Below are 19,670 nucleotides of genomic sequence, written 5' to 3'. Positions count from 1 at the left end.
ATTGGGCCCCTGGCTCCTCCTCTCCCCTCACATTGGGCCCCTGGCTCCTCCTCTCCCCTCACATTGGGCCCCCGGCTCCTCCTCTCCCCTCACATTGGGCCCCTCATCTGTCATTACATAACCCGGCCGGTCAGAGGTCAGCTCGCCGCACGGCACGCCGGGAGGAGAAGTCCCCGCCCTCTTCCCGAACGCAGCGCCTTCTGGGAATTGTAGTCCCCGCCCATCTCACCGCCCGCCTCCTCCCTCTCTCCCCGAACTACGCCTCCCATGGTGCCCCGAGGCCCCGCCCACCCACGTCACTCCGCACAGCGCGCCCCGCCCCTCCCGAGTGCTGGTAAACAGAAACGTCAGTCGGGAAGTTTTGTGGAGAAGAAAAGAGAAAAGAAAAGTGAGAGAGACCGAGCGGAACCGGGCCGGGGGGCGGGGCCGAGGAGGGACATGGAGGGAGCCGAGCTGTCCCCGGTGGACATTGACCCGGACTTCGAGCCCCAGGCCAGGCCCCGCTCCTGCACATGGCCCCTTCCCAGGCCAGAACTCTCCGTGGTGACCCCTACCGCGGGGACCCCTACCGCGGAGGAGGGGCGAGCTGAGGCCCCACCCCTACCTAATGAGGGCCCCGGAGTCACCCCCAGAAAAGGAGGGTCCAGGAGGAACGCCTGGGGGAACCAATCATACGCCGAGCTGATCAGCCAGGCCATCGAGAGCTCCCCGGAGAAGAGACTGACCCTGGCCCAGATCTACGACTGGATGGTGAGGAGCATTCCCTACTTCAAGGACAAGGGCGACTCCAACAGCTCCGCCGGATGGAAGGTAAGAGCCTCGTCCCAAGAGCTGACACTCCGTACTGGTCCTACACCCCCCATACACACCTCGTCCCAAGAGCTGACACTCCAATATACCGCACCCCCCCATACACACCTCGTCCCAAGAGCTGACACTCCAATATACCGCACCTCCCCCCATACACACCTCGTCCCAAGAGCTGACACTCCGTACTGGTCCTACACCCCCCCCATACACACCTCGTCCCAAGAGCTGACACTCCGATATACCCCACCCCCACTATACACACCTCGTCCCAAGAGCTGACACTCCACAATACAACACACCGCACCCACAGAGCTCCCCGGAGAAGAGACTGACCCTGGCCCAGATCTACGACTGGATGGTGAGGAGCATTCCCTACTTCAAGGACAAGGGCGACTCCAACAGCTCCGCCGGATGGAAGGTAAGAGCCTCGTCCCAAGAGCTGACACTCTAATATACCGCACCCCCCACTATACACACCTCGTCCCAAGAGCTGACACTCCACAATACAACACACCGCACCCACAGAGCTCCCCGGAGAAGAGACTGACCCTGGCCCAGATCTACGACTGGATGGTGAGGAGCATTCCCTACTTCAAGGACAAGGGCGACTCCAACAGCTCCGCCGGATGGAAGGTAAGAGCCTCGTCCCAAGAGCTGACACTCCAATATACCGCACCCCCCCATACACACCTCGTCCCAAGAGCTGACACTCCGATATACCGCACCCCCCCCCATACACACCTCGTCCCAAGAGCTGACACTCCGATATACCACCCCCCCCCCCATACACACCTCGTCCCAAGAGCTGACACTCCGATATACCACTCCCCCCCCCCCATACACACCTCGTCCCAAGAGCTGACACTCCAATATACCGCACCCCCCCCATACACACCTCGTCCCAAGAGCTGACACTCCAATATACCGCACCTCCCCCCATACACACCTCGTCCCAAGAGCTGACACTCCGTACTGGTCCTACACCCCCCCCATACACACCTCGTCCCAAGAGCTGACACTCCACAATACAACACACCGCACCCACAGAGCTCCCCGGAGAAGAGACTGACCCTGGCCCAGATCTACGACTGGATGGTGAGGAGCATTCCCTACTTCAAGGACAAGGGCGACTCCAACAGCTCCGCCGGATGGAAGGTAAGAGCCTCGTCCCAAGAGCTGACACTCCGATATACCCCACCCCCACTATACACACCTCGTCCCAAGAGCTGACACTCCAATATACCCCACCCCCACTATACACACCTCGTCCCAAGAGCTGACACTCCATTATACAACACACCGCACCCACAGAGCTCCCCGGAGAAGAGACTGACCCTGGCCCAGATCTACGACTGGATGGTGAGGAGCATTCCCTACTTCAAGGACAAGGGCGACTCCAACAGCTCCGCCGGATGGAAGGTAAGAGCCTCGTCCCAAGAGCTGACACTCCAATATACCGCACCCCCCCATACACACCTCGTCCCAAGAGCTGACACTCCAATATACAACACACCGCACCCACAGAGCTCCCCGGAGAAGAGACTGACCCTGGCCCAGATCTACGACTGGATGGTGAGGAGCATTCCCTACTTCAAGGACAAGGGCGACTCCAACAGCTCCGCCGGATGGAAGGTAAGAGCCTCGTCCCAAGAGCTGACACTCCGATATACCCCACCCCCACTATACACACCTCGTCCCAAGAGCTGACACTCCACAATACAACACACCGCACCCACAGAGCTCCCCGGAGAAGAGACTGACCCTGGCCCAGATCTACGACTGGATGGTGAGGAGCATTCCCTACTTCAAGGACAAGGGCGACTCCAACAGCTCCGCCGGATGGAAGGTAAGAGCCTCGTCCCAAGAGCTGACACTCCGTACTGAACCCACACCCCCCCATACACACCTCGTCCCAAGAGCTGACACTCCAATATACCGCACCCCCCCCCCATACACACCTCGTCCCAAGAGCTGACACTCCAATATACTGCACCCCCCCCCATACACACCTCGTCCCAAGAGCTGACACTCTGATATACCGCACCCCCCATACACACCTCGTCCCAAGAGCTGACACTCCGATATACAACACACCGCACCCACAGAGCTCCCCGGAGAAGAGACTGACCCTGGCCCAGATCTACGACTGGATGGTGAGGAGCATTCCCTACTTCAAGGACAAGGGCGACTCCAACAGCTCCGCCGGATGGAAGGTAAGAGCCTCGTCCCAAGAGCTGACACTCCGATATACCCCACCCCCCACTATACACACCTCGTCCCAAGAGCTGACACTCCAATATACCGCACCCCCATTATACACACCTCGTCCCAAGAGCTGACACTCCAATATACCGCACCCCCATTATACACACCTCGTCCCAAGAGCTGACACTCCAATATACCGCACCCCCATTATACACACCTCGTCCCAAGAGCTGACACTCCGATATACCGCACCCCCCCATACACACCTCGTCCCAAGAGCTGACACTCCGTACTGAACCCACACCCCCCCATACACACCTCGTCCCAAGAGCTGACACTCCAATATACCCCACCCCCACTATACACACCTCGTCCCAAGAGCTGACACTCCAATATACCCCACCCCCACTATACACACCTCGTCCCAAGAGCTGACACTCCAATATACCGCACCCCCACTATACACACCTCGTCCCAAGAGCTGACACTCCGATATACCGCACCCCCCCATACACACCTCGTCCCAAGAGCTGACACTCCACAATACAACACACCGCACCCACAGAGCTCCCCGGAGAAGAGACTGACCCTGGCCCAGATCTACGACTGGATGGTGAGGAGCATTCCCTACTTCAAGGACAAGGGCGACTCCAACAGCTCCGCCGGATGGAAGGTAAGAGCCTCGTCCCAAGAGCTGACACTCCGATATACCCCACCCCCACTATACACACCTCGTCCCAAGAGCTGACACTCCAATATACCCCACCCCCACTATACACACCTCGTCCCAAGAGCTGACACTCCGATATACCGCACCCCCCCCATACACACCTCGTCCCAAGAGCTGACACTCCGATATACCGCACCCCCCCATACACACCTCGTCCCAAGAGCTGACACTCCGTACTGAACCCACACCCCCCATACACACCTCGTCCCAAGAGCTGACACTCCGATATACCGCACCCCCCCATACACACCTCGTCCCAAGAGCTGACACTCCACAATACAACACACCGCACCCACAGAGCTCCCCGGAGAAGAGACTGACCCTGGCCCAGATCTACGACTGGATGGTGAGGAGCATTCCCTACTTCAAGGACAAGGGCGACTCCAACAGCTCCGCCGGATGGAAGGTAAGAGCCTCGTCCCAAGAGCTGACACTCCAATATACCGCACCCCCCACTATACACACCTCGTCCCAAGAGCTGACACTCCAATATACCCCACCCCCACTATACACACCTCGTCCCAAGAGCTGACACTCCAATATACCACCCCCCCCCATACACACCTCGTCCCAAGAGCTGACACTCCAATATACCACCCCCCCCCATACACACCTCGTCCCAAGAGCTGACACTCCAATATACCCCACCTCCACTATACACACCTCGTCCCAAGAGCTGACACTCCAATATACCGCACCCCCATTATACACACCTCGTCCCAAGAGCTGACACTCCAATATACCGCACCCCCATTATACACACCTCGTCCCAAGAGCTGACACTCCAATATACCGCACCCCCTCCATACACACCTCGTCCCAAGAGCTGACACTCCAATATACAACACATCGCACCCACAGAGCTCCCCGGAGAAGAGACTGACCCTGGCCCAGATCTACGACTGGATGGTGAGGAGCATTCCCTACTTCAAGGACAAGGGCGACTCCAACAGCTCCGCCGGATGGAAGGTAAGAGCCTCGTCCCAAGAGCTGACACTCCGTACTGGTCCTACACCCCCCATACACACCTCGTCCCAAGAGCTGACACTCCAATATACCGCACCTCCCCCCATACACACCTCGTCCCAAGAGCTGACACTCCGTACTGGTCCTACACCCCCCCCATACACACCTCGTCCCAAGAGCTGACACTCCGATATACCCCACCCCCACTATACACACCTCGTCCCAAGAGCTGACACTCCACAATACAACACACCGCACCCACAGAGCTCCCCGGAGAAGAGACTGACCCTGGCCCAGATCTACGACTGGATGGTGAGGAGCATTCCCTACTTCAAGGACAAGGGCGACTCCAACAGCTCCGCCGGATGGAAGGTAAGAGCCTCGTCCCAAGAGCTGACACTCTAATATACCGCACCCCCCACTATACACACCTCGTCCCAAGAGCTGACACTCCACAATACAACACACCGCACCCACAGAGCTCCCCGGAGAAGAGACTGACCCTGGCCCAGATCTACGACTGGATGGTGAGGAGCATTCCCTACTTCAAGGACAAGGGCGACTCCAACAGCTCCGCCGGATGGAAGGTAAGAGCCTCGTCCCAAGAGCTGACACTCCAATATACCGCACCCCCCCATACACACCTCGTCCCAAGAGCTGACACTCCGATATACCGCACCCCCCCCCATACACACCTCGTCCCAAGAGCTGACACTCCGATATACCACCCCCCCCCCCATACACACCTCGTCCCAAGAGCTGACACTCCGATATACCACTCCCCCCCCCCCATACACACCTCGTCCCAAGAGCTGACACTCCAATATACCGCACCCCCCCCATACACACCTCGTCCCAAGAGCTGACACTCCAATATACCGCACCTCCCCCCATACACACCTCGTCCCAAGAGCTGACACTCCGTACTGGTCCTACACCCCCCCCATACACACCTCGTCCCAAGAGCTGACACTCCACAATACAACACACCGCACCCACAGAGCTCCCCGGAGAAGAGACTGACCCTGGCCCAGATCTACGACTGGATGGTGAGGAGCATTCCCTACTTCAAGGACAAGGGCGACTCCAACAGCTCCGCCGGATGGAAGGTAAGAGCCTCGTCCCAAGAGCTGACACTCCGATATACCCCACCCCCACTATACACACCTCGTCCCAAGAGCTGACACTCCAATATACCCCACCCCCACTATACACACCTCGTCCCAAGAGCTGACACTCCAATATACAACACACCGCACCCACAGAGCTCCCCGGAGAAGAGACTGACCCTGGCCCAGATCTACGACTGGATGGTGAGGAGCATTCCCTACTTCAAGGACAAGGGCGACTCCAACAGCTCCGCCGGATGGAAGGTAAGAGCCTCGTCCCAAGAGCTGACACTCCAATATACCGCACCCCCCCATACACACCTCGTCCCAAGAGCTGACACTCCAATATACAACACACCGCACCCACAGAGCTCCCCGGAGAAGAGACTGACCCTGGCCCAGATCTACGACTGGATGGTGAGGAGCATTCCCTACTTCAAGGACAAGGGCGACTCCAACAGCTCCGCCGGATGGAAGGTAAGAGCCTCGTCCCAAGAGCTGACACTCCGATATACCCCACCCCCACTATACACACCTCGTCCCAAGAGCTGACACTCCACAATACAACACACCGCACCCACAGAGCTCCCCGGAGAAGAGACTGACCCTGGCCCAGATCTACGACTGGATGGTGAGGAGCATTCCCTACTTCAAGGACAAGGGCGACTCCAACAGCTCCGCCGGATGGAAGGTAAGAGCCTCGTCCCAAGAGCTGACACTCCGTACTGAACCCACACCCCCCCATACACACCTCGTCCCAAGAGCTGACACTCCAATATACCGCACCCCCCCCCCATACACACCTCGTCCCAAGAGCTGACACTCCAATATACTGCACCCCCCCCCATACACACCTCGTCCCAAGAGCTGACACTCTGATATACCGCACCCCCCATACACACCTCGTCCCAAGAGCTGACACTCCGATATACAACACACCGCACCCACAGAGCTCCCCGGAGAAGAGACTGACCCTGGCCCAGATCTACGACTGGATGGTGAGGAGCATTCCCTACTTCAAGGACAAGGGCGACTCCAACAGCTCCGCCGGATGGAAGGTAAGAGCCTCGTCCCAAGAGCTGACACTCCGATATACCCCACCCCCCACTATACACACCTCGTCCCAAGAGCTGACACTCCAATATACCGCACCCCCATTATACACACCTCGTCCCAAGAGCTGACACTCCAATATACCGCACCCCCATTATACACACCTCGTCCCAAGAGCTGACACTCCAATATACCGCACCCCCATTATACACACCTCGTCCCAAGAGCTGACACTCCGATATACCGCACCCCCCCATACACACCTCGTCCCAAGAGCTGACACTCCGTACTGAACCCACACCCCCCCATACACACCTCGTCCCAAGAGCTGACACTCCAATATACCCCACCCCCACTATACACACCTCGTCCCAAGAGCTGACACTCCAATATACCCCACCCCCACTATACACACCTCGTCCCAAGAGCTGACACTCCAATATACCCCACCCCCACTATACACACCTCGTCCCAAGAGCTGACACTCCAATATACCGCACCCCCACTATACACACCTCGTCCCAAGAGCTGACACTCCGATATACCGCACCCCCCCATACACACCTCGTCCCAAGAGCTGACACTCCACAATACAACACACCGCACCCACAGAGCTCCCCGGAGAAGAGACTGACCCTGGCCCAGATCTACGACTGGATGGTGAGGAGCATTCCCTACTTCAAGGACAAGGGCGACTCCAACAGCTCCGCCGGATGGAAGGTAAGAGCCTCGTCCCAAGAGCTGACACTCCGATATACCCCACCCCCACTATACACACCTCGTCCCAAGAGCTGACACTCCAATATACCCCACCCCCACTATACACACCTCGTCCCAAGAGCTGACACTCCGATATACCGCACCCCCCCATACACACCTCGTCCCAAGAGCTGACACTCCGATATACCGCACCCCCCCATACACACCTCGTCCCAAGAGCTGACACTCCGTACTGAACCCACACCCCCCATACACACCTCGTCCCAAGAGCTGACACTCCGATATACCGCACCCCCCCATACACACCTCGTCCCAAGAGCTGACACTCCACAATACAACACACCGCACCCACAGAGCTCCCCGGAGAAGAGACTGACCCTGGCCCAGATCTACGACTGGATGGTGAGGAGCATTCCCTACTTCAAGGACAAGGGCGACTCCAACAGCTCCGCCGGATGGAAGGTAAGAGCCTCGTCCCAAGAGCTGACACTCCAATATACCGCACCCCCCACTATACACACCTCGTCCCAAGAGCTGACACTCCAATATACCCCACCCCCACTATACACACCTCGTCCCAAGAGCTGACACTCCAATATACCACCCCCCCCCATACACACCTCGTCCCAAGAGCTGACACTCCAATATACCACCCCCCCCCATACACACCTCGTCCCAAGAGCTGACACTCCAATATACCCCACCTCCACTATACACACCTCGTCCCAAGAGCTGACACTCCAATATACCGCACCCCCATTATACACACCTCGTCCCAAGAGCTGACACTCCAATATACCGCACCCCCATTATACACACCTCGTCCCAAGAGCTGACACTCCAATATACCGCACCCCCTCCATACACACCTCGTCCCAAGAGCTGACACTCCAATATACAACACATCGCACCCACAGAGCTCCCCGGAGAAGAGACTGACCCTGGCCCAGATCTACGACTGGATGGTGAGGAGCATTCCCTACTTCAAGGACAAGGGCGACTCCAACAGCTCCGCCGGATGGAAGGTAAGAGCCTCGTCCCAAGAGCTGACACTCCGATATACCCCACCCCCACTATACACACCTCGTCCCAAGAGCTGACACTCCGTACTGGTCCTACACCCCCACTATACACACCTCGTCCCAAGAGCTGACACTCCAATATACCGCACCCCCCCATACACACCTCGTCCCAAGAGCTGACACTCCAATATACCGCACCTCCCCCCATACACACCTCGTCCCAAGAGCTGACACTCCGTACTGGTCCTACACCCCCCCCATACACACCTCGTCCCAAGAGCTGACACTCCAATATACCGCACCCCCCCATAACGCCTCGTCCCAAGAGCTGACACTCCAATATACCGCACCCCCACTATACACACCTCGTCCCAAGAGCTGACACTCCAATATACCACCCCCACTATACACACCTCGTCCCAAGAGCTGACACTCCGATATACCACTCCCCCCCCCATACACACCTCGTCCCAAGAGCTGACACTCCAATATACCGCACCCCCATTATACACACCTCGTCCCAAGAGCTGACACTCCAATATACCGCACCCCCATTATACACACCTCGTCCCAAGAGCTGACACTCCAATATACCGCACCCCCATTATACACACCTCGTCCCAAGAGCTGACACTCCAATATACAACACACCGCACCCACAGAGCTCCCCGGAGAAGAGACTGACCCTGGCCCAGATCTACGACTGGATGGTGAGGAGCATTCCCTACTTCAAGGACAAGGGCGACTCCAACAGCTCCGCCGGATGGAAGGTAAGAGCCTCGTCCCAAGAGCTGACACTCCGATATACCCCACCCCCACTATACACACCTCGTCCCAAGAGCTGACACTCCACAATACAACACACCGCACCCACAGAGCTCCCCGGAGAAGAGACTGACCCTGGCCCAGATCTACGACTGGATGGTGAGGAGCATTCCCTACTTCAAGGACAAGGGCGACTCCAACAGCTCCGCCGGATGGAAGGTAAGAGCCTCGTCCCAAGAGCTGACACTCCGTACTGAACCCACACCCCCCCATACACACCTCGTCCCAAGAGCTGACACTCCAATATACCGCACCCCCCCCCCATACACACCTCGTCCCAAGAGCTGACACTCCAATATACTGCACCCCCCCCCATACACACCTCGTCCCAAGAGCTGACACTCTGATATACCGCACCCCCCATACACACCTCGTCCCAAGAGCTGACACTCCGATATACAACACACCGCACCCACAGAGCTCCCCGGAGAAGAGACTGACCCTGGCCCAGATCTACGACTGGATGGTGAGGAGCATTCCCTACTTCAAGGACAAGGGCGACTCCAACAGCTCCGCCGGATGGAAGGTAAGAGCCTCGTCCCAAGAGCTGACACTCCGATATACCCCACCCCCCACTATACACACCTCGTCCCAAGAGCTGACACTCCAATATACCGCACCCCCATTATACACACCTCGTCCCAAGAGCTGACACTCCAATATACCGCACCCCCATTATACACACCTCGTCCCAAGAGCTGACACTCCAATATACCGCACCCCCATTATACACACCTCGTCCCAAGAGCTGACACTCCGATATACCGCACCCCCCCATACACACCTCGTCCCAAGAGCTGACACTCCGTACTGAACCCACACCCCCCCATACACACCTCGTCCCAAGAGCTGACACTCCAATATACCCCACCCCCACTATACACACCTCGTCCCAAGAGCTGACACTCCAATATACCCCACCCCCACTATACACACCTCGTCCCAAGAGCTGACACTCCAATATACCGCACCCCCACTATACACACCTCGTCCCAAGAGCTGACACTCCGATATACCGCACCCCCCCATACACACCTCGTCCCAAGAGCTGACACTCCACAATACAACACACCGCACCCACAGAGCTCCCCGGAGAAGAGACTGACCCTGGCCCAGATCTACGACTGGATGGTGAGGAGCATTCCCTACTTCAAGGACAAGGGCGACTCCAACAGCTCCGCCGGATGGAAGGTAAGAGCCTCGTCCCAAGAGCTGACACTCCGATATACCCCACCCCCACTATACACACCTCGTCCCAAGAGCTGACACTCCAATATACCCCACCCCCACTATACACACCTCGTCCCAAGAGCTGACACTCCGATATACCGCACCCCCCCATACACACCTCGTCCCAAGAGCTGACACTCCGATATACCGCACCCCCCCATACACACCTCGTCCCAAGAGCTGACACTCCGTACTGAACCCACACCCCCCATACACACCTCGTCCCAAGAGCTGACACTCCGATATACCGCACCCCCCCATACACACCTCGTCCCAAGAGCTGACACTCCACAATACAACACACCGCACCCACAGAGCTCCCCGGAGAAGAGACTGACCCTGGCCCAGATCTACGACTGGATGGTGAGGAGCATTCCCTACTTCAAGGACAAGGGCGACTCCAACAGCTCCGCCGGATGGAAGGTAAGAGCCTCGTCCCAAGAGCTGACACTCCAATATACCGCACCCCCCACTATACACACCTCGTCCCAAGAGCTGACACTCCAATATACCCCACCCCCACTATACACACCTCGTCCCAAGAGCTGACACTCCAATATACCACCCCCCCCCATACACACCTCGTCCCAAGAGCTGACACTCCAATATACCACCCCCCCCCATACACACCTCGTCCCAAGAGCTGACACTCCAATATACCCCACCTCCACTATACACACCTCGTCCCAAGAGCTGACACTCCAATATACCGCACCCCCATTATACACACCTCGTCCCAAGAGCTGACACTCCAATATACCGCACCCCCATTATACACACCTCGTCCCAAGAGCTGACACTCCAATATACCGCACCCCCTCCATACACACCTCGTCCCAAGAGCTGACACTCCAATATACAACACATCGCACCCACAGAGCTCCCCGGAGAAGAGACTGACCCTGGCCCAGATCTACGACTGGATGGTGAGGAGCATTCCCTACTTCAAGGACAAGGGCGACTCCAACAGCTCCGCCGGATGGAAGGTAAGAGCCTCGTCCCAAGAGCTGACACTCCGATATACCCCACCCCCACTATACACACCTCGTCCCAAGAGCTGACACTCCGTACTGGTCCTACACCCCCACTATACACACCTCGTCCCAAGAGCTGACACTCCAATATACCGCACCCCCCCATACACACCTCGTCCCAAGAGCTGACACTCCAATATACCGCACCTCCCCCCATACACACCTCGTCCCAAGAGCTGACACTCCGTACTGGTCCTACACCCCCCCCATACACACCTCGTCCCAAGAGCTGACACTCCAATATACCGCACCCCCCCATAACGCCTCGTCCCAAGAGCTGACACTCCAATATACCGCACCCCCACTATACACACCTCGTCCCAAGAGCTGACACTCCAATATACCACCCCCACTATACACACCTCGTCCCAAGAGCTGACACTCCGATATACCACTCCCCCCCCCATACACACCTCGTCCCAAGAGCTGACACTCCAATATACCGCACCCCCATTATACACACCTCGTCCCAAGAGCTGACACTCCAATATACCGCACCCCCATTATACACACCTCGTCCCAAGAGCTGACACTCCAATATACCGCACCCCCATTATACACACCTCGTCCCAAGAGCTGACACTCCAATATACAACACACCGCACCCACAGAGCTCCCCGGAGAAGAGACTGACCCTGGCCCAGATCTACGACTGGATGGTGAGGAGCATTCCCTACTTCAAGGACAAGGGCGACTCCAACAGCTCCGCCGGATGGAAGGTAAGAGCCTCGTCCCAAGAGCTGACACTCCGTACTGAACCCACACCCCCCCATACACACCTCGTCCCATGAGCTGACACTCCAATATACCGCACCCCCCACTATACACACCTCGTCCCAAGAGCTGACACTCCGTACTGAACCCACACCCCCCCATACACACCTCGTCCCATGAGCTGACACTCCAATATACCGCACCCCCCACTATACACACCTCGTCCCAAGAGCTGACACTCCAATATACCGCACCCCCACCATACACACCTCGTCCCAAGAGCTGACACTCCAATATACCGCACCCCCCCATACACGCCTCGTCCCAAGAGCTGACACTCCAATATACAACACCTCCCCCCCATACACACCTCGTCCCAAGAGCTGACACTCCAATATACCCCCCCCCATATACACCTCGTCCCAAGAGCTGATACTCCAATATACCGCACCCCCCATACACACCTCGTCCCAAGAGCTGACAGTCCAATATACCACCCTCCCCGCCAATATATACCTCGTCCCAAGAGCTGACACTCCGATATACCGCCCCCCCCATATACACCTCATCCCAAGAGCTGACACTCCGTACTAGTCCTACACCCCCCATACACACCTCGTCCCAAGAGCTGACACTCTGATATATCCCCCCCCCCCCCCCCCATACACACCTCGTCCCAAGAGCTGACACTCCAATATACAACACCTCCCCCCCTATACACACCTCGTCCCAAGAGCTGACACTCTGATATATCCCCCCCCCCATACACACCTCGTCCCAAGAGCTGACACTCCAATATACAACACCTCCCCCCTATACACACCTCGTCCCAAGAGCTGACACTCCAATATACAACACCTCCCCCCTATACACACCTCGTCCCAAGAGCTGACACTCCAATATACCGCACCCCCCCATACACACCTCGTCCCAAGAGCTGACACTCCAATATACCGCACCCCCCATACACACCTCGTCCCAAGAGCTGACACTCCGATATACCGCCCCCACTATACACACCTCGTCCCAAGAGCTGACACTCCGATATACCCCACCCCCCCCATACACACCTCGTCCCAAGAGCTGACACTCCAATATACCCCACCCCCCCCATACACACCTTCTCTCAAGAGCTGACACTCCATTATACTGCACCCCCCCATACACACCTCGTCCCAAGAGCTGACACTCCATACCAGTCCTACACCCCCATACACCTCGTCCCAAGAGCTGACACTTCAATATACACACCTCGTCCCAAGAGCTGACACTCCAATATACCCCCCCCCCCCATACACCTCGTCCCAAGAGCTGACACTCCAATATACCGCACCCCCCCATACACACCTCGTCCCAAGAGCTGACACTCCGTACTAGTCCTACACCCCCCATACACACCTCGTCCCAAGAGCTGACACTCCAATATACCCCACCCCCCCATACACACCTCGTCCCAAGAGCTGACACTCCAATATACCCCACCCCCCCCATACACACCTCGTCCCAAGAGCTGACACTCCATACCAGTCCTACACCCCCATACACCTCGTCCCAAGAGCTGACACTTCAATATACACACCTCGTCCTAAGAGCTGACACTTCAATATACACACCTCGTCCTAAGAGCTGACACTTCAATATACTGCACCCACAAAGCTCACACTCCAATAAATACCTCGTCCACAGAGCTGACACTAATATAGGGCATACCAAACTTCAAGGACAACTACCAGCTCCACCTGCTGACCGGCACCATACATGCAGCACCCACAGAGCTGATATGGCACATACCTCGCCCAGAGAGCTTACACTCTGTAAGACATATATCAGGGTCAGAACCCTTGTCAGGTTTTCATTACTGTTTGTGTCCCCGCTGGGGAGATTTCACCTCACTTCCTCTCATAGAGAGTCAACATGAAGAGAAATCACCAGGAGAGGGAAACGTATCTTCACCGCCACTTCCTGTCCTGTGATAATTGGAGCAGTGTAGAGTTCCCTCCACTTCCTGTCCTGTGATAATTGGAGCAGTGTAGAGTTCCCTCCACTTCCTGTCCTGTGATAATTGTAGCAGTGTAGCGTTCCTCCACTTCCTGTCCTGTGATAATTGGAGCAGTGTAGAGTTCCCTCCACTTCCTGTCCTGTGATAATTGGAGCAGTGTAGCGTTCCCTCCACTTCCTGTCCTGTGATAATTTAGAGCAGTGTAGAGTTCCCTCCACTTCCTGTCCTGTGATAATTTAGAGCAGTGTAGAGTTCCCTCCACTTCCTGTCCTGTGATGATTGGAGCAGTGTAGAGTTCCCTCCACTTCCTGTCCTGTGATAATTTAGAGCAGTGTAGAGTTCCCTCCACTTCCTGTCCTGTGATAATTTAGAGCAGTGTAGAGTTCCCTCCACTTCCTGTCCTGTGATGATTGGGAGCAGTGTAGAGTTCCCTCCACTTCCTGTCCTGTGATAATTGGAGCAGTGTAGAGTTCCCTCCACTTCCTGTCCTGTGATAATTGGAGCAGTGTAGAGTTCCCTCCACTTCCTGTCCTGTGATAATTGGAGCAGTGTAGAGTTCCCTCCACTTCCTGTCCTGTGATAATTGGAGCAGTGTAGAGTTCCCTCCACTTCCTGTCCTGTGATAATTGGAGCAGTGTAGAGTTCCCTCCACTTCCTGTCCTGTGATAATTGGGGCAGTTTAGAGTTCCCTCCACTTCCTCCACCACAACAGTAGATATCTTTTCACTGCCTGTCCTAGGGAGGCAACATGAGGAGAATCTCACCAGAAGAGAGAGAGCACTTTGTATTCCTCTCCTGGTGACCGCTGTGCCCTAGATTTATTTCTACTTCCTGTTCTGTTGACAACTATTACATTGTAATTACCCTTCACTTCCTGTCCTGGTGATAACTGTAACCATGCAAATTACACGCCATTTCCTGGGAGACCGCTGTAATAATGCACCTGCCCTGATCTCTGGAGAACCTAGGCACAGGAAGTGCCCTGATCTCTGGAGAGCCTCGGCACAGGAAGTGCCCTGATCTCTGGAGAGCCTCGGCACAGGAAGTGCCCTGATCTCTGGAGAGCCTCGGCACAGGAAGTGCCCTGATCTCTGGAGAGCCTCGGCACAGGAAGTGCCCTGATCTCTGGAGAGCCTCGGCACAGGAAGTGCCCTGATCTCTGGAGAGCCTCGGCACAGGAAGTGCCCTGATCTCTGGAGAGCCTCGGCACAGGAAGTGCCCTGATCTCTGGAGAGCCTCGGCACAGGAAGTGCCCTGATCTCTGGAGAGCCTCGGCACAGGAAGTGCCCTGATCTCTGGAGAGCCTCGGCACAGGAAGTGCCCTGATCTCTGGAGAGCCTAGGCACAGGAAGTGCCCTGATCTCTGGAGAACCTAGGCACAGGGAAGTGCCCTGATCTCTGGAGAGCCTTGGCACAGGAAGTGCCCTGATCTCTGGAGAGCCTCGGCACAGGAAGTGCCCTGATCTCTGGAGAACCTAGGCACAGGAAGTGCCCTGATCTCTGGAGAACCTAGGCACAGGAAGGGCCCTGATCTCTGGAGAGCCTCGGCACAGGAAGTGCCCTGATCTCTGGAGAGCCTCGGCACAGGAAGTGCCCTGATCTCTGGAGAGCCTCGGCACAGGAAGTGCCCTGATCTCTGGAGAGCCTCGGCACAGGAAGTGCCCTGATCTCTGGAGAGCCTCGGCACAGGAAGTGCCCTGATCTCTGGAGAGCCTCGGGCACAGGAAGTGCCCTGATCTCTGGAGAGCCTCGGCACAGGAAGTGCCCTGATCTCTGGAGAGCCTCGGCACAGGAAGTGCCCTGATCCCTGGAGGGCCTAGACACAGGAAGTGCCCTGATCTCTGGAGGGCCTAGACACAGGAAGTGCCCTGATCTCTGGAGGGCCTCGGCACAGGAAGCGCCCTGATCTCTGGACGAGCCTCGGCACAGGAAGCGCCCTGATCTCTGGAGAGCCTCGGCACAGGAAGCGCCCTGATCTCTGGAGAGCCTCGGCACAGGAAGCGCCCTGATCTCTGGAGAGCCTCGGCACAGGAAGTGGCCTGATCTCTGGAGGGCCTCGGCACAGGAAGGGCCTGTTGATCTCTGGAGGGCCTCGGCACAGGAAGGGCCCTGATCTCTGGAGAGCCTCGGCACAGGAAGGGCCCTGATCTCTGGAGAGCCTCGGCACAGGAAGTGGCCTGATCTCTGGAGGGCCTCGGCACAGGAAGTGGCCTGATCTCTGGAGGGCCTCGGCACAGGAAGTGGCCTGATCTCTGGAGGGCCTCGGCACAGGAAGGGCCCTGATCTCTGGAGGGCCTCGGCACAGGAAGGGCCCTGATCTCTGGAGAGCCTCGGCACAGGAAGGGCCCTGATCTCTGGAGAGCCTCGGCACAGGAAGTGGCCTGATCTCTGGAGGGCCTCGGCACAGGAAGTGGCCTGATCTCTGGAGGGCCTCGGCACAGGAAGTGGCCTGATCTCTGGAGGGCCTCGGCACAGGAAGTGGCCTGATCTCTGGAGGGCCTCGGCACAGGAAGCGCCCTGATCTGATCTGACCTCGGCACAGGAAGGGTAATAATTCTATCACCAGACCTCCAAACTGGGAACCTGTAAAGGCGTTTAAAGCGTCTCCTATGGCGATTTTCAGGTACCGCAGTTTGTCCCCATTCCACAAGTGTGCGCAGTATTGAAGCGTGACATGTTTGGTATCTATTTACTCGGCGTAATGTCTTCTTTCACATTATACAAAAAACATCGGGGTATATATTGTGTTTTTTTTGTTTTTTTAAATTCATTCAAATGTGTTTTTTCAACAAAAAAAAAATTGTGTTTGCAAAACCGTGTGACATAAAAAATTGCAACGATCGCCATTTTAGTCTCTAGGGGCTCTGCTAAAAAAAAAAAAAAGGTTTAATGTTTGGAGGTTCTAAATAACTTTTCTAGCAAAAGATACCGATTTATACTTGTAAACAGAACTTGTCAGAAAAGGCGGAGTCAGCGAGCGGTTCGTTTAGAACGTTTGCAGGTTTTTTGATTGTCTTCTAAGGTTTGATTTTTTTTTTTTTTTTGTAATTTATTGTATTTTTTTAATTCATTTTATTTATTGTATTTTTTTTTTTTCCATTCATTTTATTTATTTATTTTATTGTATTTTTTTTTCCATTCATTTTATTTATTTATTTATTTATTTTATTGTATTTTTTTAATTCATTTTATTTATTTATTGTATTTTCTTTTTATTCATTCATTTTATTGTATTTTTTTTCATTCATTTTATTTATATATTTATTGTTTTTTTTTTTTTTTTTTTTTTTTTTTTTTTCATCTCGATGCAGAACTCGATCCGTCACAACCTGTCCCTGCACAGCAAGTTCATCAAGGTGCACAACGAGGCGACCGGGAAGAGCTCCTGGTGGATGCTGAACCCGGAGGGCGGGAAGAGCGGCAAAGCTCCGCGCCGCAGAGCCGCGTCTATGGACAACAGCAGCAAACTGGCTAAAGCCCGGAACAACAAAGCATCGAAGAAGAAGGCCCAGGGTCCCGGAGAGCCTCCCGCCGGAAGTCCCGGCTCCCAGTCCTCCAAGTGGCCCGGCAGCCCCTCACAAAGCACGGACGATCCCGAGGTGTGGACCAGTTTTCGGTCCCGCACGGGTTCCAACGCCAGCAATCTCAGTCTTCGGCTGTCCCCCATACTGACAGAGCAGGACGACGCTCCGGACGACGACCTCCACTCCTCTCTCAGCTTCTCAGATAACGTCCCTCCAACCGTCTCCGAGGAATTGGAACTTATTGGACGGCCTGACCATGCTGTCCCCGGGGGCGGCTCCCTTACCCGCTCCGCAGTCCATGTTACAGACACCCCCCGGGTTCTCCATGCGCCCGGCCCAGTCTCTGTCCTTCGGTAACTCTCTGTTCAGTCCCATCTCTCCGGTGTCCAGCCATTTCCCCCGACCTCAGACTCTGGAAGCCCTCCTGACCTCGGACTCTCCTCCCCCCAGCAATGTGCTGATGAGTCAGGTGGACCCGGTGCTGGGGGCAGAGCGGCGGGCAGAATTTACTTCTACTGGGCGGGCAGAACAAAATCCGAAGCCCCGAGCACCCCAGAGTCCCTCCAGCACCCCCAAATAGTCTGCCGTTGTTGGGGCTCCCTCCATTGTTGTCTATGCCACTCCCCAGGCCACACTCCTTTCCTACCGTCTCCGAACGTCTTCCTACAGACCTGGACATTGACATGTTCCTGGAGAACCTGGAATGTGACGTGGACTACATCATCAACAACGATCTGATGGACGAGGGGGGACTGGACTTCAACTTCGAACCCTTACACCCCCGGCAACACCCCGAGCAACAACCACAGCTGGCTTCCCAGTTAGACCCGGGTATGTTTGTCTTCACACTTCCCACTAACAGAACGTATAAAGTTATGTGAAAAAATAGACATTTTATCACCGTGATATCATGTGACTGCATAGCCCTCCTTCAGTCCCCTCTCATCATAGAGGGGGTGTGTCCTACTGGTTCCTCTCCCCTCCTGCCCTGCACCCCCCCAAGCTACAGTCCCTGCTGGCCGGTTCCTCTCCCCTCCTTTCCTGCAGCTCTCCCCCATCTACAGTCCCTGCTGCCTGGCTCCTCTCCCCTCCTGTCCTGCACCCCCCCAAGCTACAGTCCCTGCTGCCCGCTCCTCTCCCCTCCTGTCCTGCACCCCCCCAAGCTACAGTCCCTGCTGGCCGGTTCCTCTCCCCTCCTTTCCTGCAGCTCTCCCCCATCTACAGCCCCTGCTGCCCGGCTCCTCTCCCCTCCTTTCCTGCACCCCCCAAGCTACAGTCCCTGCTGCCCGGCTCCTCTCCCCTCCTTTCCTGCAGCTCTCCCCCATCTACAGTCCCTGCTGCCCGACTCCTCTCCCCTCCTTTCCTGCACCCCCCAAGCTACAGTCCCTGCTGCCCGGCTCCTCTCCCCTCCTGTCCTGCACCCCCCAAGCTACAGTCCCTGCTGCCCGGCTCCTCTCCCCTCCTTTCTTGCAGCTCTCCCCCATCTACAGTCCCTGCAGCTGAGAGGAGTTGGCCAGCAGGGACTGTAGATGGGTGGAGCTGCAGGACAGGAGGGGGGAGGAGTTGGCCAGCAGGGACTGTAGATTGGGAGAACTGCAGGAGGGGAGAGGAGTCGGCCAGCAGGGACTGTAGATGGGCGGAGCTGCAGGACAGGAGGGGAAAGGAGTTGGCCAGCAGGGACTGTAGATGGGCGGAGCTGCAGGACAGGAGGGGAAAGGAGTCGGCCAGC

The 19,670-nt window shown here is 56.2% G+C and overlaps 1 protein-coding gene across 1 annotated transcript; it reads left to right on the top strand.

Annotated features, from left to right (window-relative positions):
* Positions 1-258: 258 nt before the first annotated feature.
* FOXO4 (forkhead box O4) lies at positions 259-18,766 on the top strand. Its single transcript, XM_073600806.1, is given in 5 exon segments — positions 259-810; positions 17,729-18,184; positions 18,186-18,425; positions 18,427-18,711; positions 18,713-18,766. Coding segments are annotated over 5 exon segments (1,578 nt in total). The 5' UTR covers positions 259-267.
* Positions 18,767-19,670: the final 904 nt, after the last annotated feature.

Source organism: Aquarana catesbeiana, linkage group LG09 (assembly GCF_042186555.1).
Source record: "Aquarana catesbeiana isolate 2022-GZ linkage group LG09, ASM4218655v1, whole genome shotgun sequence".
Taxonomy (NCBI): Eukaryota; Metazoa; Chordata; class Amphibia; order Anura; family Ranidae; genus Aquarana; species Aquarana catesbeiana.
This window is presented reverse-complemented; position numbering and strand designations above follow the sequence as displayed.